The sequence below is a fragment of the Lotus japonicus genome, chromosome 2 (genome assembly GCF_012489685.1).
Source record: "Lotus japonicus ecotype B-129 chromosome 2, LjGifu_v1.2".
NCBI classification, from domain to species: domain Eukaryota; kingdom Viridiplantae; phylum Streptophyta; class Magnoliopsida; order Fabales; family Fabaceae; genus Lotus; species Lotus japonicus.
The window spans coordinates 82762397-82777932 of NC_080042.1; the positions used below are offsets into that span (position 1 = coordinate 82762397).

The 15536-nt window shown below is 35.9% G+C and overlaps 1 protein-coding gene across 6 annotated transcripts; it reads right to left on the minus strand.

The window, feature by feature from the left end:
- Positions 1-7576: 7576 nt before the first annotated feature.
- Positions 7577-13117, minus strand: LOC130740325 (alkylated DNA repair protein ALKBH8 homolog). 6 transcript variants are annotated; one of them, XR_009020105.1, is made up of 8 exons: positions 12686-13114; positions 12310-12411; positions 12108-12194; positions 11772-11900; positions 11303-11593; positions 10586-10651; positions 9080-9219; positions 7577-8027 (listed from the first exon to the last, which is right to left on the minus strand). XR_009020105.1 is itself a non-coding variant. In XM_057592888.1 (8 exons), exons 1-7 carry the CDS (start codon positions 12983-12985, stop codon positions 9163-9165), a joined length of 1032 nt encoding a protein of 343 aa, XP_057448871.1. In that variant the 5' UTR covers positions 12986-13117; the 3' UTR covers positions 7577-8027; positions 9137-9162. The 6 variants fall into 6 exon arrangements, 3 of the variants coding, with proteins under 3 accessions (XP_057448871.1, XP_057448872.1, XP_057448873.1); XR_009020104.1 differs by having other exon boundaries at positions 7577-7994; positions 12686-13113; XM_057592888.1 differs by having other exon boundaries at positions 9137-9219; positions 12686-13117.
- Between the last annotated feature and the right edge of the window lie 2419 nt (positions 13118-15536).

The following is a 15536-nucleotide window of genomic DNA, read 5'->3' on the forward strand; positions in this document are numbered from 1 at the left end:
GATAAGGGATTACTCCGTTAGGTCTTTTCGGTCGGGAGCCGGCCGGTAATGGACCTACTTACCTTGCTTGTGGACCAGCTGCAGAGCTAACCCTTGTTCTATTGGTTTGGCGGTTGCTACCAAAACGATTTCTTTATGCCCATCAAAGGACCTCGAGATGCTAATCCACGAAAAACAATACGAGAAATTCGAAAGAAGTGCTACTTCCTTCCATGGTAGTTCCTTTCACGGGAGCCTCCTTGGGCGTCGTCAGGCAGGCCCTCCGCTTCTGTCTTTCTTTTGCCTTCTGCTTTACTTGACTTTCACCGTTGACATACATGGTTCAACGTGACAGGTACGGTTCCTCAATCAATAGATGACTCAAGGTTGTTGTTGGTATGGGGAAGGATGACAGAGCTTTCGATTAAACATTATGTGTCCAATTGACACCTCTGAGGGAATCAATGTTGGACTTATTGGATCCCTCGCAATTCATGTGAGGATTGGTCGTTGGGGGTCCATTGAAAGTCCATTTTATGAAATTTATGAGAGATCAAAAAGAATACACATGCGTTATTTATGGTGCCCACTAGGGTGGGTAACTTTCTTTTTGGTCCATCCCATGGACCAAGGTGTTTTAGGTAATTTTGCAATAATTAAATATATATTAAAAAAATCCCAAAATCAATTGAATCCTCTGTGGCTTATCTCCTTTCACCATCACCAACCAATCTCTAACCCATCTGAATCTGAAATTCGCCATCCTCCAGATTCGGGATCCTCCTCTCCTCCACAACCTCCTTCTTCCTTCACCGTCTCATGAACGGTGTCCACATCGCCTGAATCGACGGTTCCACAACTGGAACTACCTTCACCACCTCACAATCGAGGCTTCCTGAGTCGGTGTTTCTTCAACCGCTGAAGAAACCTTGCCTTCATCAGCAACTTCTTGCGCCGTTTGAATCGGCGATTCTTTCGAATGTGCTTATGAAGAAAGTGGACTGATTTCATGGGGGTTTTGGTTGGTTGGGTTCTGGGTTTAGTTAGTCTGTTTCTCTGTCAAGCTGCAACAATTAATATGAAATTGAAAATAATGAACTGATTGTTGTCACTGTGATATATTAGTGAAGATTTACTCAAAAGGTTTGATTTTTCAACTTTGTGAATCCACGAATTTGAAGAAACCAAACAAGTCCTATAAATCTCGCATGCCACACTTTTGATGTTAACATGGTGCGTGTTCCTGTCTGCAACATCTTTGAAAAAGCACACACACTCATTGAGATTCCAAGTTCAACTCTTTTTCTTGTATTCACGAGGATTGCTATGTAAGACCTATAGGTTCAACTTTTGAGATTGTGATTAGAAGCTAAAATCATGCCTGAAACATTCATTTATTTGTAAAGATTTTAACTTTTGGAGAAAATGGGTGATGGGTGATTCTTGTTCTCAGATGGGGCTATGGAGATTATGACTGAATTCTTCAAAACAGAAACAAAAGGTCATTATGGTGAGATTACAATTATACCCTTTTAGTAGAAATTTAATCTTGACCATCAATCTAAAGAATATTCTTATATTCCAAGATCCGACGGTGGTAAATGATGGTCCATGGGTGAACCAAAAAAAAAAGTTGCCCACCCTAGTGGGCACCGTTATTTATCACCCAGTAGAGATGAATACTATATGTTAGCCACAGGAAATTATTTGGCATTGAATCAGGGCAATCAAGAGGAGTAGATTGAATTTCTGACTATTGCCGGCAACAAAGGCCCTATTCTCATATTCTATCCTTGAAAAAGCCCAACCCGCGCATGCGATGGGTGGGAACCCTCTAGTCGGTGAAGCTTTGGCGCTGGATGATGGTAAGGAATTAATGGAAGCTTTAATGGATGAGGAGAGTGTCTCTGCATCAGATTAATGCGAAGCTCAGTATAAATTGGATTGTGGAGCTGAGTTGGATCTCTAGGGACTGTAATCAGGTCGCGGACTGGATTGCCCATAATGGTGCTTGAAGTGCTAGGTTGATTTAAAACTACTCATACTTTCCTCTCTCAACCCTACCCTCTCCTCTCCTTTCTCAACCGCCGCAACAACCATCTGATAGCGATGACGATGACGCCTCGCGCCTGCGTTTCCAGCCACGATTCAGGTACAAACCACCGTAAACCAAAGCACGATACCTCTAATTTAATTACAATGGATTTCTTGTTTTCTTTTCATTAGTCGAGGATTTTGCTTCACCGTTAAAGAAATTCAATTCCGGTACAAACCCTAAATCATATTTTCATGTTTTCTTTCTTTCTTATATATCTTGCCTGGTCATGTTTCTACATCTTGATTTCATGTTTTCCTTTTTCTTTCTTATATATCTTGCCTGATTTGTTTGTTTTTGTTGTTGTAATTGTTGAAGCGATTGAACTTACCCATGAGGAGGCTTTCAGAATCTAGTGCAAAGTGCAAAGAAAAGAATACCCTAACGACGAGGAGAAACAATGGAGGTTCCAAGTCTTCCAGAGTAATCTTGTTAACACCCCTTACAACCCAATCCCAGGTGCTCTGACTTATCCGAGTTTGGCTGATCAAACCGAAGACGAATTTGAGGAGTTTTGTGAAAAATATGAGCTGCACCAATATGACGAGCCGATGAATAATAAAGTATCCTTTGAAGAAATCATAATCTACAGAGACTATGATATGCCAGAAGATAAAGGTACAAACCCTAAATCATATTTTGAGTTTAATTAATTTTATGTTTTCTTTCTTTCTTTCTTATATATCTTGGCTGGTTTTGTTTCTTCTATGCTGATGAAGACAACACTCCCTTTCCAACACATCTCTATTGATCCTAAAGGTAAACCCTAAATCATATTGAGTTAAATTAATTAATTAATTTCAGGTTTTCTTTCTTTCTTATATATCTTGGTTGGTTTGTCTGTTTTTGTGAAGTTCAATTCGTTCAAGAAAGCTCTTTTGAGGACCACTGCAAGTCGTGCTACTGAAAAAGAATTTAATGAGTTTAGAGAATTTCATGCGTGTTGGAGATTATGTCTAAGTAGCTGTTTGAATTTCAAATTTGAGTTGTAAGTTTGACCTTTTTTAATTGGGATAATCCTCTAATTGGTCCCTGTGGTTGTGTGGTCGTCTGAAATTAGTCCCTCCCGTAAAATCTAAGTCCTCGCGTTTGAAAAGTGTGTGGAAATTAGTCCCTCCGGCGAGGACCTGCTACACACACTTTTTCAAACGCGAGGACTTAGATTTTACAGGAGGGACTAATTTCAGACGGCCACACAACCACAGGGACCAATTAGAGGATTAACCCTTTTTAATTAAGTTTGAATAAGTCTTTTTAATGTGAATCCAGCTTACACCCCAGAGCACAAATGGATCACCCTTTTTAGCCGGCCTCACTTAGTGGGATAAGACAAGACTTTTGTGGTTGTTCTTAATACTCATCGAACAAGTTATGATTTTAATTTTATTTTACATGTTTTGAGACCATCTATATACCTTTTACAGTTTGGTAGAATTGGTAAACAATGATAAGAAATCATTTGATTAGATTTGAGTGTGATTTTGTTTTATCATATCTAAGTAGCACACATTGGCTGTGTAAAAGAGCTCTTGTAATATTTGCTCTGTTGATTGATGCGACCAATCAATCATCTTGTGAGCTAAGTTTATAGCGCTGTACGTGTGGGTAGGAGGATCAGTTTGACAGGCATGACTGTTCATGTAAAACCGGTGGACTGAAATCTACATATAAGTTTTAGGGTTTTAGAGGTTTTTTATTGTATTTTTCATTGCTGAAACCATTGTTCATATCTGGAGATTAGAAAGTGATGTTGGTTGAGACCATCTTTCTAATTCCTAATTTATCTCCTGATCTGTGAAAGGATTCAACTTGAGCTTTTTTATGATGCATCTAGCAACCGTGGAGGTTTTAGCAACCAGGATTATGTTATTGATCTTCGGCGTAATGCTATCAAAAAGAGTTGAAATAAATTCTGTAACCAGTTGTTTTCAGAGTTAACACTCAACACTTTTTTTTGGATAAACCAAAGAATTGCATTAAAAGGGGGCACAAGGGGTGCCCCAACCCTTAATACAAGAGAAGTAAAGGAAGCAGAAAAATAAATGCAAAACAGAGCAGAGAAAATAAACCAGAAAAATCAGAACAGCCTTTGACAGTAACTGACTAAACCAGCTAAGAATAACATCAAATAACCTCCAAGCACAACGACGGATGAGATTGCCATTCAATCAAAGAGTAGGAGAATTCCTTTATCTTAGCTTTCAACCAGGACCAAGACTTGTGTATCAAGTCTACCACCTTTTGAATAACAAAATCTTCATTCTTGAATATCAAAGCATTTCTGCTATACCAGATAACACTAATTGCCCTTTTGCTTCATCCCGCCCAAAGTGAGTCGGAATTTTGGCAATATCTGAATGTATTCTTAGAAGAAATCCTTTCATCATGTACTGAACAAGCTTGCTTGTGATCGGTTGTTGAACAAATTCTCTCTGAAAGTCGCATCGAAGATATAAATTGGTTGTTCAGTTGTCAGTTATTATTTCCATCATTATATTTTGTTACATTATTGGCGGTCATGATAATCATAGTAAAATATATTAGTCTAATTGAAATTTATAGTAACTATTAAGCTTCTAGGATAGTTAATTGATTTTATCATCAAGATCAAAATCAGTTTTCTTTAATTAAATTAATAACCAAAAAATTTTGATCCATGTAATGAATGTATTTGCAAGAGAATATTCTCGTTTTCAAAGAATGCAGTGGAAACCACAAGGATGTCACAAGTGGTGAATGTGCATTTTTTTAAGGGATTTTGCCCAGGCTTCCGGCCCGGGTTTGATCTCCTATGAGGTCTAAAATAATACCTTTGTGATCAGGGGCACTACCATATCCTGAGCTAGATTAATCATGTGGGCTCCCTTTCCTCGTGGAGACGGGTGGCGAAAGGAACAAAAAAAAAAAAAGAATGCAGTGAAACCTAATATTTGTCACGTCACTCTTTTTACTAGTGTTTCGCACGGGAAATATGTCTATTGTATTGTACATAAATCAATACCTTGATTATTAAAAATATAATAAAGAACAAATGAAATAGAAGAGTCTGAAATGATGAGCAAAGTGGATAAAAAGTCTTAAATTGAAACCCTTGTTGCATATATTGAAATTCGTACAAATAAACAACTAATAAAAAGATTATTTAACCAAATTTTAAATTTTGCAAAACATATCAGGAACTGGTTTAATGACGGCTAATAAACAATAGTTGATTTAATTTACTGTGAAAAAAGAGAAAAGATTCTTCATGAACGTGATTATGCGAGTTCGTTTTCACACAGTAAAATAAACTAGGCTTAATTGCAGTTTTGCTCCCTCATCTATCACCTATGTGTGATTTGACTCCCTCATGTTCAAAATGAGCGATTTTGGTCTCTAACGTTCTAATTTGTGTAAATTTGGTCCGTCCGTTAATTTGTCATCCAAATTCTAACGGAAGTTGCTGAGCTAGCCTTTGTTAATGACGTGGCTCTGAATATTAAGCCACTTGGATGCCAGTTCAATAAATAAATAAAATAATAAATAATAAAAACTAAAAACTAAAAAAGATTTTTTTTGAAAGAACCCTAAACTTTCTGGATTTTTCTTCTTCACTTTCTCCCTCCCTCTAACCTGTTCTTCATCTTCCTCCTGGAATATTGGTGAGAGTTTTTCTCAAGATTGAAGGCTCTTCTTGATGAAAGGAACCTGTTCTTCATATTCCTACTTCCTCTTTCCCTTTTCTTCGTTGATAAAAATTTAACCTTTACTCATTCTTGTGTCTGAAAAAGAAGAAAGGGATAGAAAAAGATAAGAAAGAGCCATCCATGAGAACGAGAAGGTGAGAGCGTGGAGGATGCGTTCTTGATCACGGGATTGCCGGAGGAACGATCGACGAGCTTCGACAAGGATGGCGCCTGAAGAAGCCGCGACAAAGGGGGGAGATCGAGGCAAAGCCCGAACGGCGGCCAGATCCAAGGTTGGTGTCGCGATGGGGATGATGGAGAGGCTAGATCCATGGTAGGTGTTAAGAGCTGTTAAGTAGATGCTAGCATCGCCTTTCAGAACGGGATTTTGGAAATAAAGATAAAGCATGACACTTGATAATCGATTGGGTTATGGGTTGAAGTTCTAGGACCCTCACTACTGCGTATTGTTTGGTCTAATTTCCTTGATTATAGTTTAATTAGACCATTTATCTTGGTTCATTGTTTAGAAGATTAAGTTTTAAGAGTTGCCTATTGTCGTTCTTTTTTTATTTAGATGATTAAATTTGTGTGGGTTGTTTTGGTGAAGGTGGAAGATGAATCAGGGAGAAAGTAATTCTTGATGGAGTTGCTGATTGGTTAAAGAAAATGGCCAATTTTGTTTCTGGAATTGCTGTTGTTGTTCTTGTTCTTGATGGAGATTAATAATTTAATTAAGATTTAAGTTAAACAAATTAGGATTTTTACAATTTATCTATTAAAATTCAGGAATGCAGGTGTAAATAGGAAAAATGGGTGCAAATAGCACGCCACGTCAGCCAACTCCGTCAACCTTTTAACGGCTTACTAACGGACGAACCAAATTTGCACAAATTAGAATGTTAGGGACCAAAATCGCTCGTTTTAAATATGAGGGAGTCAAATCACACATATGTGTAAGATGAGGGAGCAAAACTGCAATTAAGCCAATAAACTAATCTTGATTCGGATCAATAGGGGCTCGTTTCACGGAGAGGATTGCTATTGTATTTTTAAGCAAACTATATTATGTAATACACTTTTAACATGATGTTATTCCTAAAGTAGAGAATTTTTATGAATTTATTTTTCTATTAACTTTTACATGAAAGTATTTTCATGTTCGTTCTTCTTCATGATATCTTGTAACCGTGTAGTTTCAAGACAAATAAATATCGACTATGTAGATATTAGTGTTTTCTAATCTCCGCACGACATCATCAAATTATCATACTTTTAAATATATTGCTTCTAATTAAAAAAAAATAAAAAAATACTAAAATTATATTAAAATTGATTTTTAAATGAGTTTAAAACCGCACAGGGATCAAATCTTATATTTATAGAAGTTCATTTTAGCCATTCCTATTCACTATTCACTATGTTTGCTATTTATCACCTTTCTCTATAGTAAAGGCGTTCCTTAAGTTCAAATTGTGAAATGAATATCATGTAGGACTATCACTCATTTAACCATACCTGAAGATGTCTTTGCGAGTAGAAATTTTATAATAAAAAAAAACAGATAAATTAGTCGAGGCAAGCCTTGTATGACCAAACCATAATCTCTTACACTGACTTTTATTTTGCTATGTGGCAGCCACATAAGCATAACTTTCACTCATTTTATGTTTTCGATTTTTACTATCACCATGATACAAATAGAGTGGATTAACATTAAATGCATGTGATGTGTTTCCCCTCTCTAACACGATGTTATCTTCATCCTATTATTTATATCCTATCATGATCATCCCTCACTAAATTTCAAACTATTTTAGATGATGTTACCAAATAATAATACTCACAAAAGTTACATTTTATTCTCAAATTACTATAATTTATAACATTGCTTCATAATATTTGATGATAACGTTCACTTTGCCCCTGTCATTGTAGTTGCTTATTTCGTCAAATTGAACGACACATAGAAAACAAACTAAAAAACTAAACTGTTACATACCAAAAAATATAAATAGGATTGGTATAATTTCCGAGATAAGAGAACTGCAGAGTATCCATAAAGCCACAAAGCTAGAGCTCCCCAACTACTTTTAGAGTTCAAATCACTTCAAAGTTAACCTGGGACCAATTTCATGTTATTTGGGCTGCCAACATGAAATCTTGATTGATCTCATTAAGCATTTCCAGTTCAAATTTTCTTTTGTTACAGGCGACAACATTGTCCAACGATCTTATTGAAGAATCCACCAAACCTTCAAGACATGCATGTAAAGCTAGTTAGAACCCTGCATAATGTAAAAGTGTATTATAAATGTCTGTTATTATTTTCTAATTCACTCACTGCATAATCTTTAAAAATCACTAAAGCTCACATTGGAGAACAGTGTGAAGAAAGGGATTGCATGAATTCCATGAAATTGAAACAGAAAAAGGATAACATAAACCAACACTTGCATATTTAATATAAAACTTTTATCAGTGTCTGTATGTAATCTATCAATGTCATCATAATTTTGAATACTAATATTACCGACAATATCCATGTGCTCAAAACCATAGTGTCAAAACCAAATTGAGGTTGAAGATTATAACAATTTCCAATTTGCCAACAATTAAAACTTATAAGTCTCATTTTAATGTCGACCTTTTTAGCATGACCCATGTACTGGAAATCTTATCCTGCTCTCTAAATTAATAAATTGAGGCTTTAAAGGATGCCAACGTGCAGGTTCCCACTGTATACTGGCGGTGTATGATTAAAATGAGAAACTTGACTGTCATGAACAATTTTGCACACTGGGCAGGAGTGTCAGAGAGACTCATGGATAATCAAAGTTTCTAAAATTGTAAAATGATCCTCAATTGTTTTCCATTAAAATTAAATTTAATAGAAGATTTTTCTGGATTTTTAACACATTGATATAATCCTAAAAATATAATGAGGTGAAGCCGTGAAGGGAGTTTATTTCAATTTTGTATCCCCTTCAGTCAACCACTGAACCACCCAATCCACTGTCCTGCTGCTCAAGCTAATAGCTAGGATGAGTTCGAATAGTATCTAGAGCCAAATTCCAATTCCGATTTGTATAGAAATAGAAATAAAGGAACCTTGGAAGTTGAAAGAGAACAGGATTATGAGAACAGAACTATTTGGAAGCTAAAGATGTGGTTGTGGAGAAATGGTTGATTATTTAATCGGCTATAGAGGATAAAAACCACTGTAAAGTCTAAAACTATCAATTTAAAGCTTCCTAATCTAATACTCAACAGCAAACACACACCATTATAAAATACGGCACTATAGTATCAAGAAACAACTAATAAAAGCAGAACACACCTCAGGTTATGCTCATTGAAACTCTCAAGAACAGAGATATTTGGTGTGTTTTCAAACCTTCTCATTGCCATCTTGGAGAAAACTCATCTTTGAGAGTCACAATACTGAGGGAATTCACATTTGCATAAACCTTCCCTAACCTGGTACACACAAGAAGTTATTTTAACATGAGAAATTTTACACAGCAAAGAAACTTCTTGGAACAAACAATTCTTTATTAATTAATACTATAAGTGAATAATTGCAGATTGCAGTCACTGACAGTGACATCTCTTAAGATTTCAACAGTCAGAAATGTATATTATTGTGCAAAAGTCTAGGTTCATTATATCATGATTCATGAAAATATAGTAACTAGGGAAGTTATATCTTTATATTTATTACACACTATAAAATTGATTCTGGTGTAGTTGAAAGTCCAAACACGGTTTTCAAATTATGCTTTTCTTTTCACTCTCTCAAAATGGAACCACTGAACCACAGTCTCTATTGACTTTAGCGTTAGATCCTTATTGTAAATAAAACATTGAAGTTCATGATAAGGTAAGTGAGTCTATGCATTGTCAACGTTCCAGCACAAACGACTCTAGCTTAGGAACATGTTTTTTTTTAGATAAGCCAAAATTGATATAGAAAGGGAGTACTATGGGTACTCCAACCATTTACAAAGAGAAGAAACAGAAAATTATCCAAAAGCTAACTAGGAAAAAAGAACAGTGAAACGCACTAAAGCTCACAAGGAGGCTGTGCACCAACCAAAACAGATGGTACAAGTGTACAACAAGCTACAGCACTACTAAATGTCAAAAAATATAGAAAGCTATGCTAGTAATATTCCAGCCGAAACAAGACTTGATATCCACCAGTGAAAGACTGTAAAAAAACCAGCAACCTATCAACAAATCAGCATCACCCATAAACCAGCAGCTTATTCTCCATAGGAGACAAAAACCAGAACAGCAAAAAATCACAGAGAATTTAACAAAATGCACGGTTGAGCTTGCCATTCATAAAGGGTATAGCTTAGGAACATGTTAGACCAATAAAACAATTCATGTGATGTCACACAATAATTATGCTTTTAAGTTAGTTGGTACATTCACAAATCAGTAGATGAACACTTGAGCATATTACTTGTTCTAAAGGAGTTTGTAAATCGGATGTTTCCATTTTTCAAAATTATTGGATTTAAAGGATATTGTACTGGACTGTTGCAGTTTACATATATCAACTGCTAATATTAACTAAAATAGAAGAAAACAAAATTTAAGTAGACTGAAAAGTACATATGGTATGAAAAGCCATAATATCAAATAGAGTTCATGAGTCATGAAAGCAGATGCAGCAGCTACTGAAACAACCTACACTGATGATAATGCTAATATTTTATTTTATTTTCAGTTGGGCTGAACAACTAGATACTGAATCACTAAAAATAAATATATGAAGGGGTTTAATATGGTTTCTATAGGCAGACCAGCATAAAAAACCATGACATTCACACACCTTACGAAATGTGAAAGATACCCTTCTTGAAGCCCTTCTGATGACTCTTCCATTCACCTTGTCTATCTGTAGGTGGAGAAAATATATTTAGGTGCAAACATATGTCAATACAACCTGAGATTTCTGCTAATAATTGAATACACTAAATTTCTCATTAAAATGTTGGAAATTAGAACAGCAAGCTTCCTTATCACAGAACAAATCAATAGAGCTACAAACTGATGGGATTAAATGTTGTAGCAAATATCTTAACTTGAACAAGATTATAAGTCCATCACATAGACATGCTTTGGATTTAAAATGTACCCTAATTAAAATCAAGCAATGACACTTGAAGTGCTCAATGTGCAAGGCAGCATAAAGAAATACAAACTGTCTTATAACAGAAAAAGAAAAAGAAACAGAAAGCATATAATGAATCTTCATATCTTAGATACAGAACTTTATCTTCCAGAAAAATGGTTTATTTTGCCAATTTTATATAAAAAAATCAGCAAGCTCATGAACAAAAAGAAGATTTTTCTCCTGCACTCTAATGCTTTTTAGTTTATAAGATTTTAACAGCGTTGTTATTCTTAAGTAAAATCTTAAAATGATGAAAAACAACTGTAAGACCACAATAGCAAAATAGGACCTGAAATGTAAAAATTACTTTCAGCGTGTGTGTGTGTGTGGGGGGGGGGGGGGGGGGACCATAACCATTTCTAAAACATTAACCTTGTGGTGTGGAATGTAATGATGCCATGCATAACGTGCTTCTCCAGACAAGAGTAGCAAAGATCGAGGGGGAAGATAGATAACCCTCCTTATAAAATTCGAATCATCTTCAGGACTTTCAACTTTTGTGACAGTACTTGAGCCATCTCTAGAAAACCAACCACCATTTTCATATTTTCTAAACTCCATTATACAAGGCCCTGATAATGAAAGGCTGAAAATTAAATCTTCAAATGCAGAGTGGGTGTCTATATGAGGGGACAAACCCACTCCAGGTGGGTACTCATTTACCTATAACATAGCAACATTCAAACTCAAAACAACAAACATAAATAAACAATGCTTACATCTGAAACTGAAAGTATCAGACAGTATCAGAGGGTGCTCAAGTACTAATACAAAATCACAAAAAAAATTCCTTATTCGATTGAAATTTGAAGTACAGCAGCAAGTGAGCAACTGAGCATACCGTAAGTTGGTCCAAAACTATACTATCATCAGTATTCTTGAAAGTCGGACACGATGAAATTCTTTCAAGTACCGGAGAAACAAATGATGGAAGCTCTCCTAAGCGATGCTTGGTATTAACATTCCTAGTCTACACAGCCAAATAAAGTAGAAATGAGAGTCTGGATTAATCAATATTATCACATTACTCAGCAACCTATTTGTTATCATTAAGATTGCCAGTTGCATTTAAAGAGTCATTTCGAAAAAGGTTGGACTTCCCATTAATTTAGGCACAACTGAAAGAAACCCACGAATATTGCGATTTGCGAAAACCCCAATAATCATTGAAACTTACGTCGTAACGAAACTCATAACCATAGTGTTGCACCCTTCTTTTTGCGAGGCTATTCCAAGGCCTACAGTCAACAGCTTGAAGCAATTCCTGAAAAAGATGAACCATGTCATTGCCAACATTATATAATGAAGTTCAAAAACAGGTAAATAACTAAATATTCATTTGAAACAGAGGAATGCAAGAAAAATGCAAACATGAAAACCTCTTCTTCTTGAGCAGTAATGAAGTCATGCACAAGGTAAACACCTGGAATATTCAGATCAGAAGCAGTGATAGACACAGGAACCAAATCCTTAACATGATCCTAAACAAACAATGTAAACTCATGAGTAAATAACCATAAACATGATAAAGGCCCGTTTGGAAGAGCTTATCTGATATCATAAGCGCTTGTATAAGTGTTTGAGAGAGCTTATGCAAACAGCTTATTTTATTTTTATAAGCTACTCATGAGTATAGCTGATGCTTATATATAGCTTATTTTCAATTTATTTCAATAAATTTTTTATGAATAAGCGCGCTTAATTAAGCTGTTTTTCGAAACGGGGCCAAAAACACGAACCCATTTACACCAGTACCTGATGATTTGGCTGAAGCACAGAATAACGAATATGCAAGGTTCGACCACCAAGTTCATGACATGGTTGTCCATGCAATGCCTTCAATGCAGATTGAGCAGAACCCTGATCGGAAAACGACACAATGACACGCGTGCCGCTGTCATCTGCGGCATAAACTCCGTTCAACTCGCCGAATTTGGAGAACACAGAAGCAATTTCGTGATCGGAATGCCCCACCGCTGGGCCGCAATTGGCGACGAAGAGGTTTGAGCTCGATTCGTCGTCGTTCTTGGGACGACCGAACCTTGGTAAACCCATCTGTGTGAATTGGTTCAACTTCAACCCACTATGAGACTAGATTGAATTCATATGAACACGTCCTTTCACTGTTGAGGATTGAAATCAAGTTTCGATTTAACTAATTGGTTTAACTAATTGAAGGGAATTAGATTTCCCACCCCTGTTTTAGAATTGCCACCCTAGCCTTTTTAAAAAAATGCCGGGACTACCCTCCGGGACTTAAACCTCCATACCAGTCTAGAGGTTGATGTTCTGGACTAGTCCGAGAGTTAAAAGTTCGGATTCTTTAGTTACAGTTAAAATAACATGATCGGTGTCGTGGCCGTCTTGGAGGACTTGCCTAACGAATTGTTGGGTTGAAATGTTTGGTTTGTAATTGTGGTGGTGGTTGAGATTGTAATTGATGAATATGCCTTTTGGTTTGGTCTTAACTTACTGCATTCTGCTGCTTGGTAAGAGTTATCCAGGACTTTAAGTTTCGAATCTATCCAGGACTTTAAGTTTCGGATCAATCCAGGACTTTAAGTTTCGGATCAATCCAGGACTATAAGTTTCGGACTGCTTCATAATTAAATTTACCACCCCCCTTTTTTAGACGTCCGAGAGTTGAAAAACCGGATTAATATGAAACTTCAAGATTCGGATCTTTCAAACCAGATACTGTCACAAAGACAGAAACGTGAAAATGCAGTGACAATAATATGGGACAAACAGACCTCGTTACAATACTGAAGGAAAATATTCTTGCTAATAATATGGTTACAGACATGGTTACACATTACAAACATGAATCATATTATCAATCTTCTGTTATGTATGTTAAATCAAAGTTGGTAATAACACGAGGACCAATCCAAACAGTGTGTTCAGCCATAAATGGGGGGTGGTTGAGGAGTTTATGCAGGCCATAATGGTGGTGAGGTAGGTGAAGCTATGGAGTAATGGTGCTGAAAAAGGTGGTAGAATCTGTCAGAGGTGTCCGGAAGTTGAAGTTTCATACTAATCCGAAGGATGAAGTTTCGTACTGATCCGAAGGTTGAAGTTTCGGACTAAAACACGGAGGGGCAATATTGGTTTTTCCCCACTTTTAAATGGGGTGGAAAATCTAAAACAGGGGTGGGAAATCTAATTCCCGAAATCCCCTAATTGAAGCATTGAAAGTTATATATTACCACGGGCTCGCCAATACGTCCAACATTGCGTTTAGCGGGGTTATAAAATAAGCTTATACAATATATTATAGAATTATTCATTATTGGGTTATTTATGCTCACGTACGTCCTCAACTAAATTTTCGTTAGTTTTCATCCTTAAACTTATTAAATCGATTGTTTCCATCCTAGAGTGCTTACATGACATGCCAAGTTACACGTAATCGCTGACATGTTGGTTTTTTTTCCCACTTAATATTTATAATTACATTTTTCTTTTTTTTTTTTCCTCTTTTCCATTTCTTATACATAGAAAATTTAAAAATAAAAATAAACAAATTATCATTTCTTAATCCTAATCAATTCATTAATCCGTGATCCATCTCCAACTTTCTCTCCAATGCAACCACAAATTTGGAAACAACAAAAAAAAAATCCAGATAGATAAAACAAATCTAACATCAAACCTTCATCTGCATCCCTAAACCATCAAAAACTCGTTCCTCATACCCACAAAAGGAAAAAAAAAAAAAAAGGTGAAGAGAAGATGTGGGAAGGGAAGTTTTATTCTTCAGATATGAGAAGGAGAAATTTTCACACTAAATTCCAATCTTGTGAATAATAATAATAAAAAAAGAACTTTTATTCTCAAAACCTATATTCTCAAAAACCTCAACAATCTAGACCCAGGTTCCTTCATCCTCCTTTATCTTGCTTCTCGCAACACCAAAACCTACAAACCCAATAAGAAGCTTCTTGCCCACATCGTCGATGATTCTGGTTTTTTTTATGGAGGAGAAGATGATTTGAAAGAAGATGATTCTGGAATGGGGAAGAATCTGTTCTTGAAAAAAAGGAATAATCAAATTACGTTAATTGCAAAATAACTTGACATGGCCTCTTGTGTGTACACTATTTTTGTTGTTTATTTTTCTTTAAAATTTTCTATGTATAAGAAAAGTAAAAGAGGGGAAAAAATATAATTATAAATGTTAAGTGGAAAAAAAAATTAAAGACATGTCACCACTTACCTCCTAGTTGGCATGCCATGTCACCATGGGAACCGGTAAAGGGATGGAAGCCAAACGGTTTTATAAGTTAAAGGATGGAAAGCAACAAAAATTTAGTTGAGGGACTTATACCGATTTCTGACTATAGTTCAGGGATCCCGAGCATAAATAACCCTTCATTATTTGATACTCACATTGTATTATATAATATATAGCTTATTTATCAATCCACTCTTATACATTAAAATGATGAATTATTTAATTCACCCTATAGATAAGAGTATGATGTATAAATTACTTAAAAATATTTAATCAACTGTCACCCCCACTACCGTCATCGTCACCACCCCGTCGCCGCCACTACTACTACCACGATCGCCGCCACCCCCACCCTCCACCACCGTCGCT